Raw genomic sequence first — 17,886 nt, 5'->3', positions numbered from 1 at the left:
TTGGAAGTGGAGGAAGTTAAGCAGCTGCCTGCCTTGCCTGTTCTCTTAGAGGACCCTTCTGTTGGGCTTGCTGAAGGTCAGAGAACAGGTGCTGGTCGCTACCATGGCGTGCACCAGCAGCAGCATTGCACCAATGAGACTCCATGATTCCCATTCACAAGCTGATTTATCAGCTGGAGAATCAAGCAGTGATCAGCAGGACCATATGGCCTGGATAACAGGGAACCACAGTAAGCTATGGTGGCCTGAATGAAGTCACACTGTGGCTGAGTGCTGCTGTACTGGGCATGCTGGAACTCCCATATGAGCTGCAGTCAAAAGCTGCCAAGTGGTTTGCCACAGCTGACATTGCTTATGTGCCTCAATAGCTTTGAGAGGCCACAATTTACTTCCACTTAAGGGAATGTCCAGTAGACCTGGAATCCAGTGCCCCAGGGGTGGAAACACAGCGCTGCAAAATTCTATGGACTGATCCAGACTGCATTAGAACAGGGTGAAGCTTTGGAACACCTGCAATGCACTGATAATATCATCATGTGGGCCCATACAGCAGCGGTAGTTTTTGAGAAAGGGAAGAAAATAGTCCAAATTATTCTAAAAGCTGTTTTTACCATAAAACATAGTAATGTCGAGGGACCTGCATGGGATATTGAGTTTCTAGGAATAAAATGGCAAGATGTATGTTGTCAGATGCCAGTGGATGTGATCAACAAAACAGCAGCAATGTCTCCACCAACTAGTAAGAATCAAACCCAAGCTTTCTTAGGTGTTGTGGGTTTTTGGAGAGTGCACATATTCCAGATTGCAGTCTAATTGTAAGTAAGCCCTCTCTGTCAAACGATCGGGAAGAAGAATGATTTCAAATGAGGCCCTGAGCAACCAAAAGCTTTTAAACAAATTAAATGTTACATAGTTCATGCAGCAGCCCCCAGGCCAGTCTGGGCAGGGCAAGATGTAAAAAAGTGCTCTATACTGCAGCCAGGGCAAATGGCCCTACCTGCAGTGTCTGACAGAAAGCACCAGGAGAGACTCCAGGCCATGTCCAGCCCTCTGTTATGGACCTGGGGAGACTGACTATCTGGAGCCTCCTATACTCCTGCTGAAAGAGATACTGGAGTCCAATCAAGGAGCTGCTTTGGAAGAGATTGGTGCTGAAGCGCAGCTCCTCCAGCTCCCCAGTGACTGCCAGGGCTGGGCTGCATGTTCAAAAGGAGGTGGTCTTCACATCGTGCAGCTGGTGCTACATGAAATAAATGGGTTGCAGGGACCATATAATGAGCTCAAATAGGATATCCCAGTTGCCCAAGAATCTTGGAAATTATCATGGACTGTCTAAAAGACAAAGATGTCAGAATGTCACCAGAGGAGGAGATAACACGTGCTGAGGGACCCCATTATATAATAAACTACCACAAAATGAGATGCAATGTACCTAGTTTATTGATGGGTCCTGCTATATTATAGGAGTGCATCAGGTGGAAGAGCACCATGCCCAGTACATAAACTGGTGGGAGTTGGGTGGAAGAGGCTGATCACTGCTCAGGGACAGGCAGTTTATTTCAGTTTTGAAACTTTTTTCTTATCCCACGCATTTTATTTTTTTCTGATTTTTCTCATCTGTCCCATGGAGTGTTTGGGGAGGGAGAAGTGAGTAAGCAATTGTGTGGTACTTAGTTGCAATCTGGGATTAAAGCATGAAACTTCTGCATTCTAATGTGTACAATTCTGGTAGTAGGGTTTGTAGATTTTTTGATTTCTGCTTATATTACAAGGGCAAAAGTATTGGCATGGAAAACAGTGGCCAGAAGTAATTTTTTTCCACATAGGTTTAGAATGTAGTAAGTGTCATTAGAATTTTATATGTTTTGCTGTAGAGGAAACTGGTGCTTAGCTTTTCAACAGGGATGTTCTGTAGGTGGTTGATCAGACTTACTGTGTCTCTGGAACATGGCAGTTATCACAACTTTTGCTTCAATAAGTTTTAAAAGTAATATTAGTTATAATCAAGATGTCTTTTTTATTTTAGGAGGCTGAATATGGTGGGCATGATCAGATTGATTTATATGATGATGTAATTTCTCCATCTGCAAATAATGGAGATGCTCCAGAGGATCGTGATTACATGGATTCTCTTCCGCCATCTGTTGGGGATGATGTAGGTAAAGGAGCTGCACCAAATGTTGTCTATACCTATACTGGAAAGAGAATTGCCTTGTACATTGGAAATCTCACTTGGGTAAGTATCTTACTGCTGTGTAGTTGTAGACAGGGATTTTAATTATGGGTGTAACTACTTGTAAAATTTTTTGCTTAAAAATGTTTTATTTGAAATATTATGTGTATCACAACCCAGTTGTTTTTGTTGTTGGTTTGATTTTCTTCCATTTTCATTTGTGGTTGTGAGATCATTTTTCCTTTTACCTGAAATTCAGAGAGCCTGTCTGGAGTTGTTGTGATGTCTTAAAAATCCTGAAAGTCTTCAGTAAATATAAACTTGAGAGTTTCTGTCACATTTAAAGTGTTATGAAAGCATATTTGTGCTACCGTGCTCTTAAGGTTTTCAGAGAACCAAATGAAAGAAGAAAACTATTTTAAACTGTTAAATACTTCATGCCTGTAAACATTTCAAGGTTACTAAACAGGCCAAATTTTTCCTAAACTCTTGCTGAAGGTTTTATTTTAAAAGGAGGTTGCTCTGGGATTTTCTTGAAATTACTTTTCACATTTTTCCAGGCCATTTCCATCAGCAGTGACTCTTTCAGCATAACTGTTTTCAGGTATTTGTCTTGAGGCTTATTTCTCTGTCCAAGAAGAACAGGTTTATGATAACTCACTGAACTGTAGGTGCCCTTAGGAAAATTACTTTTATTAGAATGAAAGTACTTTAAAATCAATTGCAGTAAAGCAAACAGTGCAAGGACTGGTCAGTGCTGAATTAAGTTGAGCTTTTATCTGGTTACATGAAATCAAGTTCTTCAGGGCCCACATATGCAAAATTCTATTTTAAAAGATAAATTTAAAAAATTAATTATTTTTCATTTCGGATAATTTCTTACTGTGGGTGTTTTTTTCATTAGTTATTACAGTACTTCAGGAGCTAATAGGTAAGTAAAGGACCTGACTGTTGACTTAAGTTGTCCCATTTTGAAGTACATGAATGGAATCAGCAAAATGTGCGTGAATTAGCTGAACTAATTGTTGAATTGTAAGATGAAAATGACTGCTCCAAGAGTCAGAATATATTGACAGCATGAATAAAATATTCCTCTGGATCAATTACACACACACACCCACACCCACACCCACTCAAAAATCCATGGAAAATTTAGTTGCCCTTTGCCTGGTGTTTTAGATAAGCTCTCATAGTTGAATATTAAAAATATTTTTCAGTGGACAACAGATGAAGACTTAACTGAAGCAGTTCATTCACTGGGGGTAAATGACATTTTGGAGATAAAATTTTTTGAAAATCGTGCTAATGGCCAATCGAAAGGGTAAGAACTTGGTTTTTTCTATATGTGGACTGAAGTTTGGTAGAAGAAGGAGTCCTCAATTTTCATAATTGTCAATCTTTGAACTGCTCATCTTAGCTTATTGATCCAGAAATGATTTGCCATACAATTTCATACTAATGACTTAAGTTTCAGGTATAAATTTTTGTGATGGTACTGTGTGTCTCATTATTTTGTGAGTTGAAGCTCATTGATAATCTTCATATAAGACTATTTCTAAATGGTTTTTTTTGGTGTGGTGGTGATGTTTGTTTTTCCTCAGTGTAAATGCTGTTCCCCCAGCCTTCCTTATTCAATCTTTCTTTACATCTTTATTTTCTATTTGCTATTTAAAGTAATTGCTTGAGCCCATTTTTCACTGGCAACCTAAATTTCACTGCATGAATGTGCCTTTCTGCATCTTTGGCAGCAATGAGCACAGTGTATGAGTGTATGCTTAATAACTTCATCATATGAATTCATTATGTAGTCTGTTGATTCTCTGCCAAAAAGCTGCCTTTGTTGGGATAAACTTTGATGCATCCTGTACTTGCTGTTTTGTTTCCTTCTTTTATGTCCTAGAATAAATTATTTTATCTGTTCTGAAAACTGGACTAAGACCTGTGTTGGTGTCTAGTTGTCAAGTATTCCTTTGCTTACTGTGTGTAATCTTTTTCATGAGATGTCAGGATGTCAGAAGGTGAACAAATTGTGGTGTAACTGTTTTTGTTTCCTTTCAGGTTTGCCCTTGTGGGTGTGGGATCGGAAGCATCCTCCAAAAAGCTGATGGATTTGTTGCCTAAAAGAGAATTGCATGGGCAGAATCCTGTTGTAACTCCGTGTAATAAACAGTTTCTGAGTCAATTTGAAATGCAGTCAAGGAAAAGTAAGCTTTTCTTAAGTGCTGTCTTGGAAAAGCAGAAAAAGTAGAATGGCAGGTTTTTAGCCCAGCATCTTGTAATTTCTACACAGTTTAAAATAGCCATAAAATACTTAGAGTCCAGGTAAATGAACTTCTATCTTTGTTTAAAGAAATCACTTCATACACTGAAGAGCTGCTGCATTCTGACAGAGGGTTGCAGCTTCGTGCAACTCTTGTCTTAACAGCTGTGGATGTTTTCTCAATTTCCTGTGGACATAATTATTTAAAAAAAAAGCTCAAGAGCATTTAGAAATTGAACATTTGTAGACAAACTGGACTAAATTCTAATGTGTGGACGGTCTGTATTTATGATAGAATGGGGAAGAGAGGTTCCATGCTGTACTTTAGCACCATGTCTTGTGTTGCTCAGTGTGGTGTTGGGCTTCATGGAAGGAAGGACTGGCAGTCTCTCCAATCCTCTTCCTTTAGTATGAGGCTTAGTATTTTAGCAAAGAATGTTTTCCTTCCCAAATGCATTGGGTTTGGGTACAGGGAGCAAGTTGGTGCTCATAAGGGGTCATGCTTTAGCACTGCATAAAACTTCAGGTCAAGGGTTGAAATACTTCACCCTATTTTGGTCGATGTAATGACACTTTTGCTTTGCCATTGCAGCCACACAGTCTGGCCAGATGTCTGGGGAAGGTAAAGCTGGTCCCCCGGGAGGAAGCTCACGAGCAGCATTTCCACCTAGTAACAGAGGTCGGGGCCGCTTTCCAGGTGCCATTCCAGGTGGAGACAGATTCCCTGGACCGGCAGGGCCGGGAGGGCCACCACCACCTTTCCCAGGTAGAGTTATGCATATATGGAGTTCCAGTCTTACATGTGTTTCAATATGGCATACTTATTTGGGAAATGATTAAGATCAAGGCAATTCACTAGTGAGCCATAATCAGTGTTTACAGCCAGATTGTGGGACTTGACTGTTCATTTGTTGATATTCAAGAGGAAGTTGGACCTAGTAAATTTGGTAGCAAGGCAAGAGCTTTTTTAGATACATTATTTATACTATGTCAATATACAGTAGCAAGTAGATTTGGCTTCAGTGTAGGGTAGTTGAGTTTTGTGATTTGCTATATGTGCTCAGAATTGCCTGTGTTGAGGAGTGTAAAGTAACTGATTTCCTTATTGTAGTACAAGTTTGCATATGATCAGAAATTCAGCTTTGATTCATGCCCACTGAGTGGTCAGTTAGTAGGCACTCGAAACATCAGAAATTTGAAGAGGAGATCTTCATGTTTAGTTAGGAATCTGATATAGAAGAAATACGTTCAACAGTTAGGTTTGCACTGCCATGAAGTTCGTTTTTCAGCTGACATGCTTTTTAGTAAATGTCATTCTGTAATAGATTGTCTACCAACAGTCCAAGGGACATAGTCAAATTGAAAAAACAGCTGAGAATCTAAAGGAATGTTTGGATACTGCAATTACATTACTTTCTCCAATACAGCTTCTCCCATATTTTTACTATATATTTTATCTTAAGCCCTACATGAATGACTAGCTGCAGTAAGATGTAATGTTTTCTTGCTTTCGTAATCATCTTGGGGGTTTTGGAAACAACAGCAGGTGATTAAGTCATTTGAGGAGGGGAGTTGTCAGTGTACAAGTTAATGTTGTTCTTTTTAGATATCTCTGGATGTTTAGTTTCAATAGATACAGAACATCTGTAATAAGCTAAAAATTTTCTAAACTACTGGACCCAAAGCAGGAGTATGCATGTCTTGGACATGTCGCACAGTGTTCAGGGAGGAAGGGTTGGTTTCTTTTTTGTAATTGTTTTTTGGGAAAAAAAAAAAAAAAACAAACGGAAGAATTTTATTTCTTTGTATTTATTCACTCAATTTTATTTGTTTGTTGTTTTTTGTTTGTTTTTATTTTAGCTGGACAAACTCCCCCACGTCCACCCTTAGGTCCTCCTGGCCCACCAGGCCCACCAGGCCCTCCACCACCTGGTCAGGTCCTCCCACCTCCATTAGCTGGACCTCCTAATCGTGGTGATCGTCCACCACCACCAGTTCTGTTTCCAGGACAGCCTTTTGGTCAGCCTCCACTTGGGCCACTTCCTCCAGGCCCTCCACCACCAGTTCCAGGCTATGGGCCACCACCAGGTCCACCACCACCTCAGCAGGGTCCACCTCCACCTCCGGGTCCATTTCCCCCTCGTCCACCTGGCCCTCTTGGGCCACCCCTGACTCTTGCTCCTCCTCCACATCTCCCTGGGCCACCGCCAGGTGCTCCACCACCAGCACCACATGTGAATCCAGCTTTCTTCCCCCCACCTGCCAATAGTGGCATACCCACTTCAGACAGCCGGGGCCCGCCTCCGACAGACCCATATGGCCGACCTCCACCATATGACAGAGGTGACTATGGGCCACCTGGAAGGTGAGTTCTTTTTGTCTAATGTGTTTGGGTAGCAGATTTTACTCCTCTTGTTGGAAGCATTTGATTTTTTTCCCTTTTAATGCAAATGTTAGGAACAATTATAAGTAGGGCCAGAAAGGATCCCACAGATCTTGTAGTTTGCCCCTTTTAACTTCTCCAAGGGATTAAATCTGAGAAACATATTTGCAGCAGGAGGAAAATCCTGAAATGCAACACCAGTAATCTCACTTCCCTTTTCAGCTCTGAACTGTTTGTCTTTGCTGTATTTGGCAGTGTCATCATTCCATGTGTTCTACATGTAAACTTATATATCATTTCTTATGCAGCAGCTTCTGGTTGTGCTTCTGTCTTAACTTGAAATTCTGACTTTTACCTGTATCATGGTGCTTTGCAGGCTGCCTTTTAAGAATGCTCTGGAGTTTTCCTTTTTGAATATGTGCATATGTTGAGGTCATACCATTTTCATCTTTCAGCAGTGTTGCTTGTCCCTTTTTTCTTCAGAATTTAATTAAAATTTAGTGTTTGTCCTAAAAGCCAGGTGTGAATTTACTGCAAGACTTTTACCTTCCTTTCCTATCAAGATGTTTCTGCTCATTTGGTGCAATCTTGCTGTGTTTGTAGCAGTGGCTTTTCCTGTGGTTAATCCTGTCTGTGACAGAGTTCTTAAGTCCCTGACTTGACTTGTCAAGTTTTTCACATCTTGTTTGAAACATCTTTTTCATCTGTGGTTTCAAGCATCTCTGTCTTGCTGCTGTTTCTTGATTTTCACCATATTTGTATTTGTCAAAAATTTTGGCATAAATTCTAAGAGACGATTTTACATAGTTAGATTTGAATTTTTCAGTAATAATCTTACTGCTAGCATGAGACACACTTTTCTGGCTTAAAATGTTTCCTGCAAAGATACTGTGCTTTGATTCTTTTTTTACCACAAAGTTTAAAACCCCCAAGCATTTGTGTACATGTGATGTTCATACAAAAAAACCCTATAGAAATCCAAGCATTTGGCTTAATTGCCTAAAATATATAAGGTGTTGGGTGTTTTTTGATGGACTAAATCAAGGTTGTCTGCAGTTTATAGAATGTCTGGGGAGGGAAGGAGTGGGAATAGGACAGTATAACTTACTGTCCAGTATTTTCATTAATAATGTTGAAGCTATCATCCATAACTATTTAAATTGTCATTAATTATATATCATAGGCGTTTCACTGGAAATAACATGTCCATAAGAGAAAAATTACATATTCCATTCTATGGGAGGCACACGAAAAATAATACTCAAAACTCAGGGAGGTATGAATTTTTAGACATTTCCTCTTATGCTAAACTGGCTATAGGATCTTGTTCCACTTCTTGCAATTAAGAGGATAGCATTGCTTATTATTCTGCATTTTCTTTCTACCAGAAGAACTAACACTGTTCTAGAAATATCAAGCAGTGGGCCAGTTTGACAGTCTCAGCATTTATCTCTTAACACATTTCTCCAAATTTTCTATGTGACACAGAGACTGGCTAATAGGACACTGCAAAACTTTTGGGAAAATTTAGGTTTACTTCTGTTACTTTGCAAACCCTGTATAGGTAGCTGATAATTGAAGTGTAACGAGCACAAGGATTCTGCTTTATTGCTTCCTCCTTACTGTGACTAGTAGGGAGATTAAATTGGAGTACCTTAAACTTGACCAGAAATTTAAGAAAAAAAATTGCTGTAAAATGCTGACCTATCATTCAGAAAATTGAGTGTTTTAAAGATGATTAACTGTATATGTTTTTCAAAAGTTACAGCATTCTGGTCTTAGTTAAGATCTGGGAAACAGGATCATATAGTTCTGATTCCAGTACTGTTATGAAAATTTTCTCTAATTTTGCTCAAAGCTGCATTGCCTATGTACATGTATTTCCACATCCATTCAGTTGGGAATATCTATTTATGTACCTTCAAGGATTTTGTGAAAATTGTAAATATTTGTCAAGCACAATATTAAGTGCTGCCAAATGTTTGAAATAGATGGGATGAACAAAAAAAAAAAGTCTATTTATACAGCAATGTCTTAATTGTTTCTTTGGGGTTTTTTGTTTGGTTGGTTTGTTGGGGTATTTTTGGTTTTTTTTTTTTTTTTAAGCTTTCAGGATTTTGTATTGTAACGATGGTCCTTAACAAAAACCAAAACCAAACTCAGATCCTGCTTTCTTTTCTGTTTGTCACTGCTTAAAATTGCAAACTTGGATTGTTGAAATTGCAATGATAGCTTCTGAAGTTCTCCTTAACATTTTAAATACTAGTTTTATTGCTTGCAGAGAAATGGATGCTGCGAGGACACCTTTAAGTGAAGCAGAATTTGAAGAAATCATGAATAGAAATAGGGCAATCTCAAGCAGTGCCATTTCAAGAGCTGTATCAGATGCCAGTGCTGGTTAGTAAAACTCAATGTGTTTGTTATTCTACCCAACTGAAAAGAATTTATAGGATTTTTTAAAAATTAGGAATCTGAAAGAGCTGAAGCCACATTTTCCTGATAGAATGCTGAATGTAGATACAACTTATGACTGATTTTGTACTGTGCTTCTGTTAGTTTCTAGGAAAACCTTCTGAGTACTGATCAGGACAGTATTTTAATATTTGGTGTTAGAGTAAATTGTCTAGGTGCAAAATGGTAATACTGTTACAGATAAAAATCTGTTTTAATTTGCATAATTTTCTGATCTTGATTTTACATCATTTTCAGGGGACTATGGAAGTGCTATAGAGACCTTGGTAACTGCGATTTCCTTAATCAAACAGTCCAAAGTATCTGCAGATGATCGCTGCAAAGTACTTATTAGCTCTCTTCAGGACTGCCTTCATGGAATTGAGTCCAAGTCTTATGGTTCTGGATCCAGGTAAAACTTTCCTCTTCCATCTGCTCTTACTTAGAAAAGAGAAGGTGTGGTGCAGGACTAGTTTACAGAGAAGAAACTAAGGCTTGTAAGAAGTCAGTGATTTGCTGAGTTGCACAGGAAATGTGTGAAGGAACCAAATAAAGATTTCCTGAACCTAGGAAAGCTGCCTTTTCATTACCCTCTTTTCAAAATTGATCTGACTAGCTTCAATTTAGCTCTTAGTTTTATTTAGTGGTTTTGGCCCCTATTTTCCAAATGCAGATTAGCAGCCATGTTGTAGTGATTGTTTGATATGTGGTGCATTTCCCCTAGCTGATTTCAGTCATCCTCCATTCTGAGTATGTACTTTGACTTCTCCTTGCTACATTAGAAAGTGGGAGCCCCTTACTACCTGTAACTGAGTTCTTAGCCACCACTGTTTGTACCAGGCATCTTTAATGTTATATACAAAAACATACCTGCGTCACAATGAACAGATCCTACCCTTATACCTATTTTTGATCAAATTCTTACTCGTAAGCAGAGTACAAAACCGGCATGGGGATGGCAAATATTTTGAAGAAAAAAATTAATGAAGTAATTTCTTTTAGAAGACGTGAGCGATCCAGAGAGAGGGACCACAGTAGGTCACGAGAAAAAAGTAGGCGGCACAAATCACGTAGTAGAGACCGTCACGATGACTATTACCGGGAAAGGAGCCGGGAGAGGGAGAGGCACCGCGATCGTGACAGAGATCGTGACAGAGAACGGGACAGAGAGAGAGAATATCGTCACCGTTAAAGAAGGTGAGCATTTCTTTTGTCTTCTTGAGCTTCACCGACTTACTAAAAAAAACACTCTAAATTTATTTATACCATTCATGTCTGGATTTAAATATCCTTCAGTATGTACTGAATCACTTTCTTCTTGCAGCACCTGACATGAGCATAGGTAAGTAATAACAGGTAATTAACTCATCTTGAGAGGGAGCAGGTATTTTTGCAATTATCTTCTACATTCTGCATGCCATTTCTCTTATTTTGGCTGATAATAGTGTTCTCAGTTTTTATGAAACGTGATTGAACCACTTCTTAAAAAGGCAATAAGTCAGACTGTTCTCTTTTTAATCTTGAAAGATTCTATGAGTTTTACAGTTTCATTTCTTAATTGTATTTAAAAATACTAATTTTGTATTTTAAATTATACTTCTGTAAAGACTGTAGCACTTAGCCCTTCATAGATTGTGTGTGGATTATTTCAGTGTCCATACAGTTGTCCTTGCACAGGTGCGGTGGTGATTTTGTGGGTTTTGTTGTTTTGTTTTGTGTTGCTTTTATTTTATTTTTTTTCTTGGTGAGTTTTAGTCAAATTCAGGAAATATAACCACATTTTGCTCTTTATGTTATGAAATGTGACCTGTCAGTATCTTCTGCTTTCTAGCTAAATCCAGGTATTAACCTTCAGTAAAATTTATTACAAGTTGCTGCCCACCACCCTGATTTTTCAGTCCGTCCCCCTTCTGGTAGTAAAGTCATTTTCTGAAGACTAGTAAACAAATATGTAACACTGGAATTCTTTTCTGGTTGTTCACAAACTAACACGCTCTTTTGTTTCATGTATCTGAAGTCTTGTATGCATCAAATGTCTAGACAGCTAGAGTAGCACACTAAACAATGATTTTTTTCAGTGCACTGCTTTAAAATACATAGAAATGTTGACATTATATAATGTACCATTTTTAGGGTTGATTCCTAATTCCCATGATTCCTTATATTTGACAATTGAAAAAAAACCAACCAACCATAGTAGTGGCTCTCCAGTGGCCTTTTCTCTTCTTGAAAGAACTTCCACTACATCTGCACTGAAATTGAATTTTGTAGACATGCCTGTCTGCCCAGCTTCCATGTCTTACATTTAACTTCAGATTTAGTTTCCAGATTTGCATGTGTTTTTTATTCATGGGAGTTCATTTATAGATGTTACAGAGCAAAACTTACAAAAGTCAAATAAAATGTAGTATAGTCCTAAGTGAAAATACAGTTCTGTATGTGTTAAATGTTAGTCTTTCAGTCAGGCTTTTTGTGTCACTGCCACTCCTCTGGGAGAGAACAAATTATGGTAGTAAATGCTCTAAGTGTGTTGAGAATTAAGTGGGATGTTGTCTCAGATTCATGTACGAGCAGGGGACACAAAAAGAAATAACAGACCTAAAGAAGGGGAATCAAAGGCTTAAATAGGAAGGTGAAACGTGGCAGCTGAAATAAAGTTGGCAGTATATTTCTGTTAGTGCTACTTTTTGCCATTAAAAATGGATTGGTAGAAATATTTCTGGAATTTAGTAAAAATATCAACTCTGGTTCTTAATTGTAAAATAAGAGAATGTAAAAATACAGGTATAACAAAAGTAAATGTAATTTCTTTTGTTGAACTGGGTTTTTGCCTTTTATAGTAGCTGCATGTTTTTGATATTTGCAAATAGTTGTTACTAATAGAGGTAACCATTGAGCTGAGTAATGGATACGTTTCCAGAGTGTTTTCCTTCTGGTGGAGATGAGTAAAGCATACTAAAAATGGCTAATAGCCTGGAATGAAAAATGAAAGATAATTTTTTTTTAACCCTTGGCATAATTTACTGATCTAGCTTTGATTTTTGTGTATTTAGTGTTATGCACATAGATCCAGATTTACTGTGCCAAGTACAGATTTCCTTCTCTTACCCCAAGAATATATGTCAAACAGCATTAGGTTGCATTTTATAATTTCTGAAGCATAATTTGCACTGAGGCTGTGATTTCAGTCTCAGTTCAGGTGGGCTTTATATTTGCAAGATCCTTCAGCTTTGTTGTGTGCTGGGATTTCTCTTTTCTTTCAAAAGGGGGACTTGGTAAGATTCCCTTGTGCAAAGAAAATAGGTCCTAAGAACTTGATTTAAATGCCAAATTTAGTATCCTACATGTAAAGTAAAGCATTTGGAATTTTTTTAAGTTAAATTGTAAACAGTTTGTCTTGTTTCTGTCTTAATGAAGAAGAGCTTTATTGTAGTTTTGTTTTTATATATTTATACACACGCACGCACATATAAAAGAAATACAGTTATCTCCTGGTTTGTATGTTTCATTTTCACTAAGATGTATGTTCCCATACATTTTTTGTTTCATTTTTTACATTGAATAATATTCATAAACTGATTTAACACTCAGTCATTTATAAATATCAACAGTGCTGAAACGAGTTTTTCCCCATATTACTGTGTTTTGCCAGAAAACATGAAGTTGCCTCTGTGCCTGCACCCTATGAATGGCACTTATATTTCTCCTTTATTGTGTACCTATAGTCATGACTGTGATACTGTACTGGCATTTTTTCCAAAATGTTACACGTCTAGTTCAGAAGGATTCTGAGGGTCCATTGTGAAAACTTTTGTGAACAGTGAAATTCTGTTTGTTCTGTATTACATTTATAGAGATGGCTTAAATTGGAATAACTTACAAAATATGTTTATAACAGCAAAACTTTTAAAAGTTTAGTTGTACCATATCAGGTATTTATTTACACTTCTGTTTGTACACTTCATGATTTAAAATCAAATTGTTGCAAGATTTTTGTGCCTTCACTTGAGTAAAACTTCATGTACATTGACAACCCATTCTCCTGAATTACTATAAAATGAATGCTTCTTTGGAACATCTTGCCTTTGCTCATAGAAAGCAAATATAATTATAAAAGATATTATTGTTTTAAATAATAAAAGAGAACAATGGATTTAAGACAAGTGTCTAACCTGTATAAATCAAAAAAACTGAGAACCCAATAGAACGATATTTAGCAGAATTAATGTGTACAAACAGAATAGTAATGTAACTTCATCAGCATGAGTCCTGACTTGTTAGGCAGAATTTTTTTTTAACTGAGAATCAATAATGTATTTCTAGCTGATACGTTGTCCCAATCTTAATCTGTCTGGATTTCTATAACTGCTGAATGTTAAGTTTTTCATTTTATGTTTTTGTTACTGGGTTGATTGATTATTTCCTATTTAAACCGAATTTGGATTGAATTGCAAAGACAAAACCACAGCATTGTAACAGTTGATATGTATGTAGACTTTGTACTCCATATTTCATGTTTATTCTCTGATTTTTCTGCTCTCAAACCACTGTAAGCAAAATAATTTGAAGTTTGAGGCTTGTATGCTTCTTCTGCTCTCAGATCACTCTGAAATTACTTTCAGCTTTAGAGTGATTGAAGAAATAACATGGTTAGATGTTTTTGTGTTAGTAGGAGGGGAAGTGGTACTGATGGCTTACATAGTACATAGTATTCATTATATTTTTGCTTCTCTAAGTTGGAACGGTTCTGTAACTGTGGTAATAACCACTTAAACATCAAGTGAAGTATGAAATTAGCCTTTTAAGAAAACTTGGAATGAATTGGCAAATGCTTGCTTTTAATAGGCTATTTTAATAATAAGGTTCTAGTTAATATTAAGCGAATCATGTGGTAACATTGTTCAAGACCTGGGTATATATACCTGTCTAGAATTATATCAGGTCTCAGTGTTGAACTATTATTAATATTGTTTACCTAATTTCTTTCTTTTTTTCTTAACTGTGTGTTTTATTTGGGGCTGGCACTATTCTTCTGTATTTAGCATTCACCAGAGAAATGATGCTTTGTGCATCTGATTCAGTATTTGCAATCCAGCATAACATGAATAGGGGCAAGCAGTGCCCCTGGTTTATGTGCTTCTTAAAATCTGTTTTAACTATTACTCTGGTGCTTTCCAGAAATACAGAGTTTGTCTATTAATGTTCAGTGATGAATTGATTTTCTTGACGGTGAAAAGAGGATTTCAAAAATGAACATAATATCTTATGCCACTTATTTTCAAATGAATAACTTTTATTACTTTTTTCCATAAATATGTTGCTGTAATTTTACTGACTTCTGAGGTGTCTGTAGACACACTTATATTTTTTTTCCTCATATCCTGGGCTTCTTTATTTGTGAATTCATTAGTTTTGACAAATTTGATCTGTGTGAAAAGTTCCCCAAGAAACTTTTACGCATATGAAATACAGTAGTGAAAATGTTGGTTTGCCAATGTTCTTCAAAGAATGAAAAAAAAAAACTTTTTTACTTTTGCTCATTGTGGTTTGAGAACTAAGATTTCTTTTTACCAAAAAAAAAGAAGAGACACATGTGGCAGCTTGATCTACCTTTTTGTCTCTCCCTCATATATGAATATGAAAAATACTTGCTAATAATTAATATCTTTTTAACCTGTAAACTAAAGATTGCATTTCCTGAACGCACCTCTCTCTTCATCAGTTAGTTTTGATGAATAGATAGGCTGGGATAATAGAAGAAAGATACCTGACAAGTTAGTTTAGGAGGATTTTCCCCCATGTAAAATTATTGATATACAGTCATGAAATTGTTGTTGTGTTGATCTTAAATTATACACTAAGACTGAGCAAAGACAGCAGGTAAGTACACTCAAAATAAGAGGGGGTAACAGGCAACAAATGTGAGAAGATGCTAGTGCTGATTAAATAGTCTGTATGTGTACAGTGAACAGAACCACATGAGTATCTGTGCTTACATGCTGAAAGACAAATAGAAAGTCAAGCTTGAAATTCCTTCTTGCTCGCTATGTTACAGCTGAAGCATCAGAATATCTGGGGTATTTTGTGATGTTCTGGCATGTAGGTTAAAGTAAAAAGAAATTTTTGGCTTTTAAGCTGGTATTTTCTCTGGGATTTTTTTGTTTGTGTATTTCTTTTTCTTCATGTATAGAATAAAATAAAGGAGAATTACATTAAGTAATTCATAGGAGCGTCTAGGATATAATAACAAATGTATCTTGTGCATTTTACTGAAATGTGAACATGTGAGATTGAAATCCAATCTCTGAAAATAAACTACTATAATAAAATTTGAGGGTTGTATGTATATACAGCTTTAAAATTGCTGTAGAATTTTCAAACTTTTAAAGGCTGTTTAAAGTTTTTATGTGAATGTTTGGATAATTTGAATTAAAGGGAAAAATTAGAGCTGCTATTGCAAGATGCTTTTGATATATATATATATATATATAAGAAATTACTGGGGTTTTGTTGTAAGAATGTGTTTTTGTGGGTAAAAAAGTGCTCAAGTTGCATCTTGCATAAATATAGAAATGTTTGATCACTCAAGTTCTGGGATTTCATTTGTGCAATGTTCTGGCATAAACCCCTAACTTTTAAACCACAAAATTTCCATTCAACACTGAAGTCTGAAATTTGGTTAGAGTTGGTAAATTTTGCTAGAAATGCTGAGAAACTGATTGCTGTCTGGTGTTAAATTGTACAAATCTAACACATGCTTGGGACAGATAGCTTATGTATGAGCTTGAGGCAGATGGAAAAGATGCCAAGAAATACTGACTAGAGATTTAATTTTTTTAAATGTTTTTTGTTTCTTCAATATTCTACTTGCTTGTAGAATACTGAAAAAGGCTGAGCATGCAGGTATAATCCATACAGATTTATTTATTTTTGGAACCACAGGAGTTTCCAGTTTTGCCAAGATACAGTGGCAGAATACTTGGAACTGAAATGTACACTACTTTGGATTTTAGTTGGTCATGTTTTTAAAAATAAAGGCTCAGTGTGGCGCTGACCATCTTAAAAGCCCTATACCAAAAAGCATTAATCCTAAATTCACTCTATTGTGCATTCTTTAAAGTTCCTGTAGATCCATAAGTACCTTTACAGATATAGCAAATTATTCCCAGGAACTGAAGCTTTCTTATGGTAGTATTAAATCCTATATAGGGCACTTTGGATCTGTTAACTGTTGCCGTAGACATAATCAAGATCCATAATTCTAGCTGCAGCAATTGTATGATGAGAGCAGCAAATTCTGATGTGCAGTCTCACAGCTGTCAAGTACTGACTTTCTCCACTAGAAAACTGAGATTCTCTCCTGTCTGTTTGTGCTAACTTAGCTCACAGCTCCCAACGTGTTTTTCTTGTGGAGGTAGCACCTTGTCGCTTTGCTACTAATTAATTTCAGAAATACATAACTCCCATGGAAACACTGGCCTCTGGGGAAGGAACTTCCCCAGAAGTAGTTGTTGATGCATTCAGGACCTGGGAACAAAATCTGTGAATAAGAGAAGACATTTCACTTACTGATCGGGATTAGTTTATGTGCATACTATAGTGTATAGGATATACTTGGTTATACTTTGGAATTTTTAAAAGTTATTGTTAACAGTCATTTTGAGGAAATGAAGAAAAATTGCATACTTAGTTTTCCCAGCTTTGAAAATATTGTACTAATAGAAGAATATTTGACAGCTGTGTACTGTTGCATGTTCATGAAATTGCTTCTCTAAATGCCTTGGTTTTCAAATGAATAATTTAATGTGTTGGGTTTTTAAAAGACCTTGATTGAAACTATTTTGAAATTGAGTGTTGAAATTGTGAATTATTAATGAAATTAAGGTAGCTAATTGTTTTGTAATGGAATTCAACTGAAATCCAGTGTATGAAATTATACTATCCCAAGTATTTTGTGAACTCTTACAGTAATTAACTTTGAATTGTGTGGTTCCTTGATTTGCCAAAATAGATGAGAACAGGAAGTAGGGCTTGGGGTTTTTTCAAGGGCAAGGAGGTGAGGAAACCTGCAAATCTACATTGTATTAATTGAAAAGTGGGTTCTTGTGCATAACTGCAAGTGTGTATTTTTAGATGTGAACCCCATCCAGCTTGCCACTAGTCTTTTGAAGTACTGGTGTCGGATTCTGTGTGCTTTTAAATGTTACTGAGCTGTGAGCCATCCACTTCATTATATAATCAATTAATTACTTAAATGTCAAACCATATTAAAACTTATGTAAGTGGGCAGGTAAAAATGTAAAAATCTAATTGTGGTAAAATTACTTTAAATTCTTGTTCAGTTACTCTTGCAGAGTGCATACTTTAGCAAGTGTTCTATATAAATTTGGCAGTCAGACACAGAAGCAGTAGTTATTTCTTTATCATCAATACTTTAACTGTGAAGTTTATATTCTTTCAACTTCGTTGTTCAACAGCATTAATCTTATTTTTAATTACTGTATTAGAAAACAACTTCAAATGAGTAGCTACTGCTTCTGGGTGTTTTATGTTAGTTAACATCACGGTGAAGTAGATGCACGAGTTGTGTATGTATAGATAAGCCAACAATTTTCTGTG

General features: G+C 36.6%; 1 protein-coding gene across 4 annotated transcripts in view; it reads left to right on the top strand.

Moving 5' to 3' along the window:
• Positions 1–17,886, top strand: part of CPSF6 (cleavage and polyadenylation specific factor 6) — a 31,819-nt gene that overhangs the window by 8,580 nt on the left and 5,353 nt on the right. Inside the window, exons 2-10 of one of the 4 annotated variants that reach the window (XM_058804810.1) lie at positions 2,027–2,236; positions 3,391–3,494; positions 4,232–4,377; positions 5,026–5,199; positions 6,294–6,798; positions 8,000–8,092; positions 9,098–9,213; positions 9,526–9,679; positions 10,273–10,464. In XM_058804810.1, coding sequence (XP_058660793.1) covers positions 2,027–2,236; positions 3,391–3,494; positions 4,232–4,377; positions 5,026–5,199; positions 6,294–6,798; positions 8,000–8,092; positions 9,098–9,213; positions 9,526–9,679; positions 10,273–10,459 — 1,689 coding nt within the window. In that variant the 3' untranslated portion in view covers positions 10,460–10,464. Of the gene's footprint in view, positions 1–2,026; positions 2,237–3,390; positions 3,495–4,231; positions 4,378–5,025; positions 5,200–6,293; positions 6,799–7,999; positions 8,093–9,097; positions 9,214–9,525; positions 9,680–10,269; positions 10,465–17,886 lie in introns of all 4 variants that reach the window. The other 3 variants (XM_058804809.1, XM_058804812.1, XM_058804811.1) reach the window with 3 other exon arrangements.

The sequence above is a fragment of the Ammospiza caudacuta genome, chromosome 5 (assembly GCF_027887145.1).
Source record: "Ammospiza caudacuta isolate bAmmCau1 chromosome 5, bAmmCau1.pri, whole genome shotgun sequence".
NCBI lineage: Eukaryota > Metazoa > Chordata > Aves > Passeriformes > Passerellidae > Ammospiza > Ammospiza caudacuta.
Note: the sequence above shows the minus strand (reverse complement) of the source record. Positions and strands in the feature narration are given on the sequence as shown.